Source organism: Agelaius tricolor, unplaced genomic scaffold (assembly GCF_023055355.1).
Source record: "Agelaius tricolor isolate 1412-34295 unplaced genomic scaffold, bAgeTri1.0.p SCAF_5, whole genome shotgun sequence".
NCBI lineage: Eukaryota > Metazoa > Chordata > Aves > Passeriformes > Icteridae > Agelaius > Agelaius tricolor.
Window position 1 is genome coordinate 26,765,214 of NW_027269265.1, and position 14,670 is coordinate 26,779,883.

The 14,670-nt window shown below is 35.3% G+C and overlaps 1 protein-coding gene across 5 annotated transcripts in view; it reads right to left on the reverse strand.

Annotated features, from left to right (window-relative positions):
* AKAP6 (A-kinase anchoring protein 6) overlaps window positions 1-14,670 on the reverse strand; it is a 257,106-nt gene that overhangs the window by 75,424 nt on the left and 167,012 nt on the right. For all 5 annotated transcript variants that reach the window (XM_071426918.1, XM_071426920.1, XM_071426921.1 and 2 more), the window contains exons 8-9: window positions 6,477-6,625; window positions 434-554 (exon numbers count right to left, since the gene is read on the reverse strand). In XM_071426918.1, coding sequence (XP_071283019.1) covers window positions 434-554; window positions 6,477-6,625 — 270 coding nt within the window. The remainder of the gene's footprint in view (window positions 1-433; window positions 555-6,476; window positions 6,626-14,670) is intronic.

Here is a 14,670-nt window from a genome sequence, read left to right on the forward strand (position 1 = left end):
CGGCAGCAGCAAACCAAAATCAAGGCAAATGTCTTTCTTTCCAGATGAGGTCTGAAAGGTGGATAAAAATCCAGCTGAAAGCTCCAATCAAAACACATTTTGTTAAAAGTTCCTATTTCATTTTTTTCCTTCATTTTGTTTCAGTCTATTTATTAATGCAGTTTCATTTATTTCTATTCATCTTGAAGACAAATCTTTGTCCTTCTATAGAATTACACCAAATAGAATGTGATAAAGGGAACTTTCTTGCAATTATGATGTCGGTGCAGCCTGTCAGTGCACAGGGGATGGAAATGAGGTTGGGGACAGGGAAGGGAATTCTAATAGACACCATGATACATACAATGAACGCGGCGATATCCTGTGAGAGAAAGACTTGTCAAGCTAATCAGATCTTCTATAGCTAGGTAAAGGCAGTAACGGTAGTGCTAACCTTGTAAAGATGCTGCTGCTGCTCCTCTGACATCATCAGGTCATGGCTGTCCATCACAATGGATTCCATGTCAATCAGCCAATCCCAGAGCTCCTGGTATTCTGAATCAAAGTCCAAAAGGCTGTAGATAAGGAACAAAATGTATTATGCATAAATACTGTGTAGTTGTTAAAATCTTGTATTAGAATAATATATTCTTGAAAACTCATGATGTTCCAAGTTATATTTCTAAAGAGACATTCTGTATTTATACAGTGTGGATGAAAATGAAAACTGAAATCCAATTTAAGCCAGCGCCATGACCTAAATTCAGCAGCTGATGCCAAATCCTGACTACTGTTGGCATACTGCATTTTCTTCAAAAATTTTGAAATATAAATCCCCTATAGGTGTTGTTTAATTATTTTTACAGTGCTGGCTTTATATTGAGCAAATTTTGCAACAATCACCTTGATATAATTCATATGAAAATAATATTTACATCAAAAAATTACTCAATCCATTCAGCCATCCCTCTGCTGTCTATCTGCCTATCTTTGTAAATATCCTACATTTATTTTCATGGATGAGTAGCTAGCATTTCAACTTAATGCCTTAAGATAGGCTTGAGTGAATATGGTAAGCCAGTGAGAACTAAGGCCAGATACAGTATTAGACAGGTGTTCCCTACAGACATGTAAGAAACAAAGGTAAGGACAGGAAGTCAAAACAATGAATCCTTGAATAGCCAGCAATCATTAAAATTCAAAGGAGGATCACTACGGTTTTCAACAAAATAAATCATTAGAATAAGGAGCTTAAAAGGATTAATGTGATTCTCTATTGAAAGCCTAGTGAATAAGTAAAGCATAGATTCTTCTAAAACACTGTGATACAAGACAGAAAGTACATGCTGAAAAACTGCACATTCGTCAAATAGATACCTCTTGAAAAGGGATCTTCAAATTTGCAGAATTGGAACTAACAAAAGCCTTGCCAGTATCAAAAAACTCCCATACTGATCAAAGGATAGCACATGTTCCAGTAAAGCTAATTTCTCCAATTATTAAGAACTTTTTTAGCAACTCCATTAAAAAATGAGGAGTGCTTCAACAGAGAAACAATAAACTAAACACAATTTTAATGTCATTAGTACTATTGCAGTTTTATTAGTTATTAACTAGAGTACCACATGCGTGGTAATTTTGAAAGCTTTTAGATAAAGTTGTGACAAGTAGAACTGTCTTTGCTCAAAAAAGCAGGCAAGAGAGAAGAAAGCATTTGCTTTCCATGGTATTATTTTCAATGAATTGACAACAAAGAAAGTATTGTATAATGCACAAGCGGTGATTCCTGCTTCTGAAGTAACCCTCTAGTTTAATCCACTGTACTTAGTATACTTTTACTCAATAATTTATGAGGTGATCTTACTTAAAACTGCTTGCTGCCCTGAGAAGGTAAGCCCTGTTACCATAAAGAAAGAAGAGCAAGCAAAAAAGGTCAGGTTACTATTATTGAAATATAAGTCTCACTTAGAGTCCAGGGCTTTTTTCCTGTTTCAGGAGGTATTTGACTCAGATATCATTTGGAAACTAAAATAAAACTAAGCTCCATTTTGAATTGTATATTTGGCAGTGTTACTGAATCTTCCTCCCTTCCTCAGAAAGCAGTATTACCATTCTGCATCTTCAGTACCTACTGCTCCTTTTCTTCTCTTTCATCTAATCCAAATATTATTCAAATATGTAAAACTGGCAGGCAGTTATTAAAGCACATGTTCTATAACAGAAGATGTTAGATTTCATAACCTGTAAATTGCTATAGATTCAGTTGGACTTGGATGGTTTGTACCAGTGAAAATCCTAAATTAATATATGAAGATGATGTGAAACAAAGCCTACATACAGAATGGCATGGGATGCCTTTGGAAAATGCACTAGGAGGTGGACTTGGATTTTTCTGTAATAGGCAAGAGACCTGCTGGATCCAAACATCTCCTTTCTTTCTAAAGACCCACGTATTACCTACAGTCCAAATTGGTTCATTTATCTGTGTATTGAAATGAACCAATCTTCTAAAGAAACAGAAACGCACTTTTCTTTGACCTTTATAAAACATAGATAAGCACTAGAAAATGGCTGAATATTTTGATTTCAAAGTAATGTTCTAAACAGAAACTCAACCCAAAACCAAGAGTGAGAGAAACAGGATTCACTGGAAAAAGCCCAGGAAGGGATACAAGACAAAAGAGATTTGGTTTTCTTCCCCATAGTTTAGATAATGTACTTATTCTCTCCTTTTTTTTAAGTGTTTTTTTTTGGTTGGTTGAGGGGTTTCTCAGGTTTTTTGTTTGTGGGGGTTTTTTTTGGGGGGGGGGGTTTGTTTTTTTGTTTGGTTTTTTTTTGTCTTTTTTTTTTTGTTTGTTTTGTTTTGTTTTTATTATTTTTTCTTGTTTTCTGAAGTAAAGTCAAGTCATCTAGGAGTGTTTTTAAGCAACTGCCTATGGCAGTTATTTGCCTGAGTCTGAAGATAGCAAAGTCAGCCTACAGAGCATCATCAACATGTTTTTAATATGTTTGCAATACTTTCAATGGTTTTAGAATATTCCTGATACTTGATATTTTTAAAAACAGATTTTTAAAAATTAATATCTTGCATCTAAATGAGTGGATTTAGTGATCACTGTTAAATCACTGTTTGGAAGAGGATGCAAGTTACTAAGCTGCTAAAAAGATATTAAAAAAAATCAAGGAATTGTAGGACTAGAGAGAGGATAAGATTGAAACATATCTGTCAGTATTTCTGGGGTATATTTAATATTTTTTTTTAATTCAGAATCTACTTTTCCTGAGCTTAGCAGATCTTTCTTTTATGTCGCCACAGGCAGAACCAGGGAAAGCATGACTTCTGAAATACTGATGTGTGTCAAAGATGCAATTATCATAGAAAAGATCCAGTTTTGGTTGATTATCTGAATTCACCAAACACTAAAAAATGAATAAACTAGTTCATCTGTTTATTGAAAAACAAAAAAATCCTCTATTAAAAGTACCCAAACATTGCCAACAAAAATGCCATAATATTAGTTAAAGCGCAGGTAAAAACTGCTTCCTTGATGAGGTTTGTTGGTTAATAAGCTAAAACTATTAGCTATGTAATAACTAAAATTACATTAAGAAGTATATTTTGTCTTGGTAAACCAGGAATCAGATATGCAGAGTTGCATGTCTAATCCCTTGAACCCTAAACATATTTCTTAAAATGTGGACACCAATTTATTATTTTGAATGAAAATTCATGAGCACCTTTCTCATGAGAAAACCAGTTCGTCTGTGGCATTAATAAATAAAAAGGAATGTGAAGCTATTTCCATCAGCCTTTTTCCCCATGTTTAACACACACTTCCAGTTTGTAGTATTTCTTTGATGGCAGAACTACATGGCATTTAGAAGTACTGTAAACACACTGGTACACCCATCAAAAAATTCAGCCAGACAAAATATCTCTTCAAGTTTCTGGGTCATAATTTTATGGAACTCTTTTCACATGTTTTTATTAAGGAGATATAGGAGAATTCAGAGTTATCACCTTACACAGTTTTACAACTTCCCTATGTTCGGTACATACTGAAAGCCCCCTCTAATGCTTTTCTCTCAAAGTCTCATGCTCGAAGGCCCAATACCCACTGATGACAGGATCTTAGGATCTGGCCTTCATGCTGTGCAATGGTGCTGTCCATATCTCCCAACAGGACCTGAATGCACTCATCTCCAGTTTTGAGGAGATACAGTATTTCCAGCCAGATTTGCCATAACATTTTGGACCTCCCCTAAACTACTCTTGGGTACCTCTTACCTCGTGGTTAGCTGGTGTTCTCCTGAAGTGGATACTCATTCTTTTCTCTTTCTTTGTCACTTTGGCCATTTTCATGCTAATAAATGAAAACCTTCTCTCTTGCTGTTTTAACAAGATTACTGTTTTGCAGGAAATCTTTGGTTCCTTATACACCCACTAGAATCACACTATTCTGCAAATACTACCCTACCTATCTCAGTTTAGCTATTTCCTGCACAAAGTCATCTCCCTAATCTCCTACACACACACATGCACACATCATATTAAAAAAATCTTAGTTTAAAATATCTCTTGTTCTCCCTGTGAACATTCTTCTTTTTCCTAGATCAAACTTCCACAACAGCAAATGGATAGATACCCTCATTTGTGCAAATGGCCCCTTCTCTGTAGAGATCTCAGTCTCTAGTTAGGTCGTGCTACTGTGGAGTTTCTGTCCATGTTTTTTATGCAGTAAGGAAATGTTGCATCAATTATATTTTTAAATAGCTGGAAGGAATTTCCATTTTTTTCAACACAGCACCTCAGATAGGTTCAACTAAAAATTTTCCAGCTGAATTTAGTCCCTGCTAGTTTCTACAATGGCTGAATAGGTGGTATTGTACTGGTCTGATTCCAGCCCTTTGGCTCCTGAAGTCACTGTTGAGCCTCTATGGTCTGAGATGGCCTTATGGGCCCAGAAAGGTGGCCACAGCACTAAAAAGGTTTGAAATACTACCAGATGATCATTTCCAGTTCAAAGCATATAATTACAAGTGAAAACAAGTGCATTTAAGAAACTATTTGATTATCACATATGGTATGTAGAGTTACAAACTGGATTTCTCTGTGAAGCATAAAGCCTTACATCCCCTCCCCTCAGGAAAATCAAGCGTCTGTTGATGTGCCTTACATCCTCCTCAATATTCCAACCTTAAGCCTTGCTCACATTCAGTGATGGCTGCAAAATTAGAAGCTGGTTTTGAGCATGTAGCCCTCAGTGCACATTTATATACATATACACACCAATTCTGAACAAATTATTTTTATGGTTGGCACTAGCTGTGCTGGCATGTTTGAGAATCTGACAGATTTCTGCATATTTAATCAAGATCTCAGTAATCCTACATAATTAGCCCACATCAACTTTTCTAAAACAGCCACCTTTCCGTATAATAAGAGGGGATGTTTACAAGGCTCATTTATCTTTACAGTGGGTAATTTAATAAAAATGTGTTTCCAAGACCTGAACATTGAGTTAAAAATTGGAAAGGGAAGTTCTGGAGATAAAGAACTCATGAACACCTTTGTCACTGACTTTTCTTGCATAGGAAATTGCAGGCGAAAGTTCTACTCTACTTGCCAGTTACAAGAAACCTTCCATCAGGATGAGGGCATCCCCAAACAGTGAGCACCAGTTGGGTCCTTTGACCTGCCTACACTATTACGATCCCACTGGTAGGTTTTTCTATGTTCATTTTGGGGCACTAGTAGTTGGAAGATGTGGTTTTCAGAAGACCTTAAAGAAAAAGTCTTCTTCCAGAACTATAAGTTTCCTTGATTGTGAAAAAGAGAAGAAAGCAATAACTCATTTTAGCATAGTCCAGTGATTAATTTGTTCAAAATATTAAGAAAGAATGCTTTTGAATGCACACTTTTATATATGATATACACGTGTATATGTGTGCTAACATTAATTAAAAGAAAAAACAAGTAGAGGAAAGACAGCCTAAAAAAAAGGGAAAACAGTTAAAATCAATGCTTTCTTGACGTACAAAAACCTGGATGCTTGAACTAGAATTGAATGGCTTCATATTCATATTTCTTAGTCACTAGGAGGACAATGATTATAGAGGTCTTGCAGAGATACGATTACACTATCAAGATTCTTCCTTGGAAGGTGTTAAGAAATCAAATAATATGTAGTTGCTGGAGAAGAAAAGCCTAAAGAAAAAGGACACAATAATTTTTTCAAAATCCATATAACAGATTACTATTACACAATATTAGGTGTTCCTATGAACAAACCCTCACTTGGATAAATTATCCAGAACACATTATTTTTGCATCCATATATTTTTTAAAAAAGAGAGCAATAAAATCAGTTTTTCCCTGCCTCTTGGCCTAGAAAGAAAAATCCTGGTTAACTAGTAGTAAGAAAAAGTATAATCGTGTAAAAAAAAAACCAAAACAGATCACTGAGAATAAAACAACAAAAGGAATAGTTCCCTACCCATTACTTCCCACTGTGTGAACTTTTGACATATCAGCAAACTCTTCCTTTCGCTTGCTACTACTGTTGTACTGCTCACTGTACAGTTTTAAGGACATCTGTTCAACAGCATCTCTTTGTGCTTCCAGATAGCATAGCTGAACCTCAGCCTAGAAAAAGAAAACAAAGAGGGGAAAAAACAAAATAGAACATTAAAAAAATAATTCAGAAAGAATGCATTTGAAACAAATATTTTTGGACTGCAACAGTTTTAACCAAATTATTCACACCATTGGTTTTCTCCTTGTATGTGATAGTGAAAAGGCTGAACCATTAAGTCAGAAAAGAGCTACAGCATAATCCCAAATGCTAGAAATGAACTATTGAAGCTTCTATCAGAGAATGTGTTATATATTCCATGAGATGTATATCCAATCAAATGCTGCATAAAAATGTCTAAGCATGAATAAAAAAGATATTAGAAACCAAGCACCATGATAGAACAGGTAGATACATAAAGTTATTTTTCTTACAGGCTTCAAGATTTATGTTGTTAACACACTGTCTGTGCTTCATAATTAATGAAAGCCATATTGCTACAGGTATTTTTCCTTTAAATAGTAATTGTAAACAAACCCAAGCAGATTGGCATTATTCACATTCTCCTTTCCTGTATCTGGAACAGACCGATTACTCAGCAACTTTAATTGCAAGGAAAAAGGCAATAAGTGAGATGCGCTGTTTTCCATCAGACTGTGCCTGTCCAGAAGAATGTGGAATAATATTTGGCATCATAACTTATTGAATAGACACTTTATTTATTGCAGCTGTGGTGATCAGTATTCTTCTGAGGCTCACAGAACCAGATGACACAAGGATAAAATCTGCTGTTGGCCACACTTGCCCCTAGGAACAGCAGAAAGAACAGAGCATAGAGTAAGTTCAAAAGCACTTTGGGGTTGATATGCCATTGTTTTCTTTTAATATACTTCATTGAAAGAAAAACGCATTACAAATTCTGATAATGCTTCAAAAATCACTACTTCTGTGTAACTACATACTGCTATTTCCATTAGGAGTGGAATGCCTGCTTAACTATTTGGTGCTATGGTAAGTAAATGCAAATGGCATGGAGGAAATTTTGTATAAGGACTCTCCTGTATTTTCTGCTGTGTGAGGCAGGGAAGTAAAGAGTTTATTTGTTTGCTGACAGCACAGCAGAGTTACCAATCTGTGGAACAACAGAAGTTATAAAGAGAAAGAAGTGAAAGGGCTAGAGAGAATGGCAGTCTGTAAAATGTAAGAAAAATGCAAGCAAGTGAAGGGAAACAGGCACTGAAGAATGTCAGTAGGGAAGGTCTGAAAGAAGACTGGAATGTCTTTATAAGCTAGTGGCAATAACAGTTTCTATATTTGCTTAGGCCTTGCCTTAGTGTAATTTTTGCTGAAAAATAAGTGATTTGGAAATTCCATTTCCTTTTAAAATTTCTCATTCAAACTTTTATAGCTTTCTATCTCAGCTGCTTCTTACAGTGAAATTAGTCATGTTTTTCAATAAATCCCAATATGTTTTTGAGAAATTTAAAAACAAACCAACATGCAAAAAAACCCCAGAAAATACAGAAAATGCTAGCAATTTTCCAAGGAGATAGAAGATAAAAATTCTGACTAGTCCATGCAGGTTGTTCACTGTGTGTTTAAATATAATTCAAGGCTTTCGTACCTATTTTAAAATAGTGGAAAATTAAATCACAGAAGTTACCAGTGAAGAAACATTATCTAAACTAGCTGAGACTGTCCAGTTAGAGTAAAATGCTAAGTTTTGAGAGAGCTATAAATATTCTGCTTTCTCAGAAACTATAATTAAAATTGCCATTTCTATAACTCGGAAACAGACATGGCAGCAAATAACCTGCATCACCTTCCTGTTCTGCTTCCACCCCCGAGTGCATTTTCCTCTGAACTGATAAACAGTCCACTTCCACAGTATACAGAGGTTCCTGAACAAATTTCTTTTTTTGGAAGGATTCTTCACCAGTAAGGATAGTCTTTCAGCAGAGTATTTTGCATTGTGCACATAAGGCTATGAATCTGTTCATTTAATTTATTTTTACCACAAAGCAGTAATCCACTGTTATAATTTTAATTTCTGTTATATATGTTGACATGACACATTCAGTCTAAAGCCCTGTTGTCAGTGATCAGTAATTTTCTAAAACAATTAGATCTATCAATTAAAATCTGTGAGCATTTTAAGCCTAGAGGGCAAATCTTGTGGAAAACTTGAAGCAAAAAAATTCCCTTATTTTCAGGACAGGTTTGTAAATCAAGATAAGTAATTCCTACTTTTTTGTCTATGGGTTTTGGCTGCAGTTTAGGTAGAGGTTTTGGGGTCCTCTTGGCTGTTATTGAAATTGTGTACACAACCTTCCTTACCCCTCCCACCCCAAGACACTAAAAAGAGGGATTAGCATAAGCTCTGGAACACCACACATCATAATTAAAACTGAGCCCTGAATTGTGTGAACACAGGCTATTTCTTAAATAGCAAAACTATCACAATAATTCAGATAGTTTTTTTCCCTTGTATTTTCTAATTCCCCATCCTACAATTTCCTCGATATTTAAAATAAAAAAATGTTAAAAATAAAGGCAGGAGCTTTTCACAGGTTGGTCATGCCCTCTACACTTGCAAAAATATTTGTAGGGAAACCAATAACAAATATGGAAAATGGGAGAAGAAAATCAACGATTAAATAGAATAGTGGGGGAAAGAAAAAGCAGGATGTAAAGAGCAGGTAAATATATGAAGAGGGATAAATGAGAATCCACAATTTCTTCCTTGCAGCTATAAGGCCCTCTTATACTAAGGATTATGAGCTCCATGAACAGCACACGAAGCCTGAATACAACCCAGTTCCTTCACTTCAGAAATATGATCTCTCTATAAATCAACTATTTTTATTTTTAAATCCAATTTCTATCTTCAACATTCGTGAACAATTACAGCAACTCAAACTCAGACAGCACAGAGTTTCAGATGGATCTCTCTGATTTCTTTTCTCTATGTACTCATCTATCTCACTGTTGTACTTAAGCATTTTTTTTGTCTCTGTTATACTGATATCAACTGCAAATCCAAAGAGGCTTTGAAGACCTTGAGTAGGTATTGATCAGTCTCAAAAAACTACATTTTACACAATCTGAGCTAACAGGTACAAGGCACAATATAGAAAAAAGTACAGAGCACAGATATGCAATAAACCCACTGCAGTTTATTACTGCAGTTTATTTTCAACTTTAAATCTTTAGTGGTAATGAAGGACTAGTTTTGCAATATTCTGGGAGAATAAAGAAACAACTTTATAAATTCCCAATCAAATATAGAAAAGCTACTTGATTTACATTTAAACCTACATTTTGTGCATTTTCAGATTGCCCTACATATAATTCATTACATAACACAAACTTTAAGAACAATCTCTATAACAAACACACCTTTATGGACACAGCAAACCCTCAAAAAGTCTACTGGGATATGCATAGTCCCAAATATTGCTAATAGAAATTGGGCAGGAGGTAATTATTCACTTACTCCTAGTGCCCCATCTTAGAATTGAAATTCAGTTCCTTCTTTTTTTTGAGGATGTAGTACATTTGAATATGTGAAAAATTGAACATGGAGGAAAAAAATGGCGAGGAATTATACGCAGCAGTAATTTTCCACTTCATGGTCCTCTTCTAAGTGACCATTTTTGCAATAAAAAGACAATGAAGATGCTGATGACGGTCTTGTTACACACTTGTAGGGATTCTCTACCTACTAGGATGGAATGAGTTTAAAATATTCTATTGTAAATTAAACTAAAATATTTCCAATAATCAAATGAAAAAATTCTCTCATTTTCCTGAGCCTGAAGCAACCAGTCTCTAAACAAGATTATGAAAAAACTGTAGTCTGGGGAAAAAAAGTGAAAAAAATCTAAACTAGTGCCTAATACTCAGTTCTAGTGATTGATTAATAATGGTATATAATTTTGAGGCTATTTTCTAAAGCTCATTTTCTAAAACCAAGAGCTTATAAATAAACTAGGAGAGCCTGGGATACAAATCTGTTCCTTAAGACTGGCTTTGCAGGACAACATAAAACGTCCTTTACTATACAGATCACTATATAACATGAAGGAGTAATCAGTGACAATACAAATCAATGAAAATACATTGTATTTCTTATTAGACCTACACGTTGGAATGACCTTATTCTGAAGTGGAGAAAGACAAGGGATAATGACTCTTACTGTAGGAGGAAGGAGAATGAAAGGTTATATGGTTTAATGTGTCAAACAAGAGACTCAAAATTTACACCAATGTAAATTGGAGATATGAACTCAATGATTTTCTGCTACAGTTTGTTGGTTTTTTTTTTTATTTATTTTGGAATTTACTAGAATAAATATCATTAATTTGGTGTTGAAAGGAAAGTATTTTCAGACACTGTCTCCCAGGGAGCACAAGTGATTTGTTAGGAACCACGTTACTGTAGGCAAATAATTCTGTGGTTTAGATATACAAATTACATATAATACATTCAGTTAAATGTAAGTGATGAAAATATCCAATCTTGCATTACCCTTTCTTTACAGTTCTGTAGAGAAACTTTACTTCTGCCACACTACACCGTACTTAGTGAGAATTATATAAGAAATACAGATATTTTGTTCCTCTGCCATTATTTGACCTTAAGCTGAAGAAAAACAGCCTCTGAAATTAAAGCACACAATCCAGTTTCTGCCAACAAGGAGGTGGTCAGATGGCCCCAGGCAGCATGTAAACTTAGAATACTCACTCATATGTATATTTTAACAAACTGCAAACTCAGATGTCACTTTTTAAAAGGATGCACATTCCAGCTTGTCACCCTGTATATCTGCAATTGGTGAAATTTCTTGAGATTTAAAATTGAGAATAATTTTTTTCCAGAATTAAGCTGATAAGAGTAGCATTTATGTGCTTAAATACTCAAGCATTTTCTTCTGTCACAATGTTCTGAATACTTGTCCACGTATTAATTAGAAGGCTTTATTACAGAACGCAAAGACCCTGGCTTTGCCACAGTACAGCTACTGAATAAATTATGTTGAGAATTATATGGCTCAGAATATCTTCCATGAAGATGTAGATTACAAAAAGCATTCTTTGGCAGGCAAGAGTTTGTCCAAAAACTCTATACAGACAGACCTAATCATCCATCACGCCATCCCTACACCAACCAACAGGTCTTCTATGGAAGAAAACACCTAAGGTAGAAGGAATACCTTCAAGAAGTTACACCAGCATTTTAAAAGGCATTTGTATAACAGAATAATGGGATCATTTAGGTTGGAAATACCTTTAAGATCGCTGGGACATCATTTGGCAGCATTAGGCTTCTTGGACTGCATTAGGCTTCAAGCGACTGCTTCTACCCTAGGTTTAGGCATTGGTTTTTCCCTCCCTACTCTGCATAATTAAAACAGAGAGTTCACAGCTATTGAATACTTTCTTAGTCTGTTATCCTTCCTGCTTTTAGCTTCTTTGACTCTTCATCTTGCACTCTCTCTTCAGAACTGAATCAATTTTTTTTTTTAAATCCTGTATCATGAAATATGTTTACTTTGAGCTGAATATTTAAGAGTCTTGTTTAAAAGGACACACTGTCTTTTGATCATGCAGGAAATTAATTCTGTTAATCAGGGCATGCTTGTTACCAGCTAAAATCTTAGCTAAGTGTTTCTATTGTCATAAATCTCAGAAATGTTTTTATATTAAGAATAATGTTATTGCCTTGTTTTTCAGTGTGCTAAAACCATCACAACAATGTGAAACTGCCACATAGGATGAGCAAAATTACAAAACAACATTCATACATATCAAGGTACTTAAACTCCATGTAGAGTTTAAGTAACAGCACAGTGAATTTTAGGTCTATCTTTACAGTATAAAATGAAATTTTAGATAGTTAGGGCTGTGTTATAGCAAGAAGAACTTCAGACAGTTCTCAGAGCCATCAGAAATTATGGGGCGAGGGGTGGGGGGAAGCCTATAAAATAAGAGTAATACCTTTTTGTAGGGTTTCCCTTGGCTTTCAGATATCCATGACCTGTGACTTCAGGTTTGGGAGTGCAAATGCAATGAGTAGTGTAGGCTCAGCAGCATTGTCTGACCAAATCCATGAAGATGCCATGATCATGCTGCTAATTTAAAATCTGCACCTTTTGTGTCTTTATTCCGGACTATCCACCAACCTCTCATTCTATTCAAGGTAACATTAAACACAACATAAGAGCATGGCATGCCCAGTGCATTATACAGATCTCAGTTATAAACCCAGAGAAGTTCCCTCCATCATAAATATCAAAAAGCATTGAAGAAAATTATGAAAGAATTAACCTCTCCAGAGGTTAATTGAGACTGAATAGTTTCTGACAACAGCATCCCAAAATTTCCAGGTGAAAAAAAGTTCTTGTAAGAATGGAAAATGAACAAAGGCAGGGACCCTTTTCTACTTTTCTTGTCTTGCAGGTCTGCATCTCCAGCCTGCAGAAAGAGTGACAGAGAGTCTAATGATTGAGGGGCAGGTGGGGAACAGGCTTGCTCTGACAGTGGAAAGGGCTGGGATGACAGAACAGTGTTTGCTAAAGACATGTGGAAGACACAAATTAACAAGGATGCAGATCCAGCCAAACCCATCATCTTAATAGAGTGAATTTCTTTGTAGCTGCCACATGCCTTCCATCTCCTTCAGTGAAACTTCTTCATATGCCACAACTGTAAACCACACAGCCCAATACTTACAAACTCAGAAATTATCCTATTAAATTAGCAATTAATCAACACAACCTTGGTTTTTTCCCTGTCAGGGAGAAAAAAAAATTGTTATAGAAGGCCAGAACAAAAATATGTTGTACATAAAGAAGATTCAAGACCTTTCTGGGCCAGCCTCAGGATCCTCAAACAGTCAAGAAGAGGAAAGACTAGTCATGCACAGAAAGTGCTAAAATTATAAACTTAATCTTACTTAATTAAAACCTCCATTATTTGCACAGCTCTTATTGTTCCTACTGTTTTCTGTGTTTGCACTTCTAGAGCAATGCAGTGCCCTAAAAAAAAAAGATGGTTAAAGAGTCTATCATCCAATGCACAGATACATCTAAAAGTCACATTTCTCTATAGGGTTTCTGTACCAAATCACACGGACCAGAAACACACCTAGCTCAGTTCCTAGGGCTGGGCATTCAGAACAGTCATGCTCTTAAGGCTAAAGCTACCCAGGTTCAGGATTTAGGACAGCACACTTGTGCAAGAGAAATTCCAGAGTGCTGGTGCACATTCTGCCTCCCACTGTTCCCACAGCAGATTGACACATACATGTCTACCTAAAAATAGTAAGGAAAGGTAAGTTTCTCAAAACCAATGCTTCCTATGGAAAACTATGCAAAACAGCCCAGGAAGGCATGGCAGAGCAAACATAAAAATGCCTTTTCTTAGCAATTTTACTGTGCTGTACTAGTAGTACAAATGCAGCTTATTTTTTCCCCTAGTAGGTCCATTTTAAACTTCTCTATGCTTGGGAAATGCTACATATTTATTAACCTTATCATTAAAAATATATGTGTGCTTAATAACTAGTTCCAAAATTTCCTAGACATATCAACTCACAAAATTGCAGAAGTTTTGACCTAAAATCTTTTTTCGATTCAATGTTTTGAGTCAAATATTTTGAGAGGTTCAATAGTGTCAAACATTGTGAAGTTAAAACTCCTACACTGTGTTCCTCAAAGACACTCATTGAATGCTTATTTAACATGTTCTGAAATTGAAGGAGATTCTTTCCATGCCTTGATAGTCTATTTGATGCTATGTTACCCCTAGAGATGTGAATGGTTTCTTACTACACAATTTTTTCCTCCTACAGGGAGAAATTACTGGGAATTTTTATCAGCTTTTTAAATATTGAACTATTAATAACATAAAATTGTGCAATATGAACACTACTCTGTCTCCACTGCACAATTAAGCAAGAGTAGTCAGACTCTGAAGAAGGATATGTCAACTAATGTCAATTAATTTATTTAAAAATAGCAGGGAAATGTGGGCTAAGTATTTTCCCCTTTACATTACTTTCCCTATCCATATATATAGATGAGTTTTAGCGAAAATATTAGTAATATTCTAG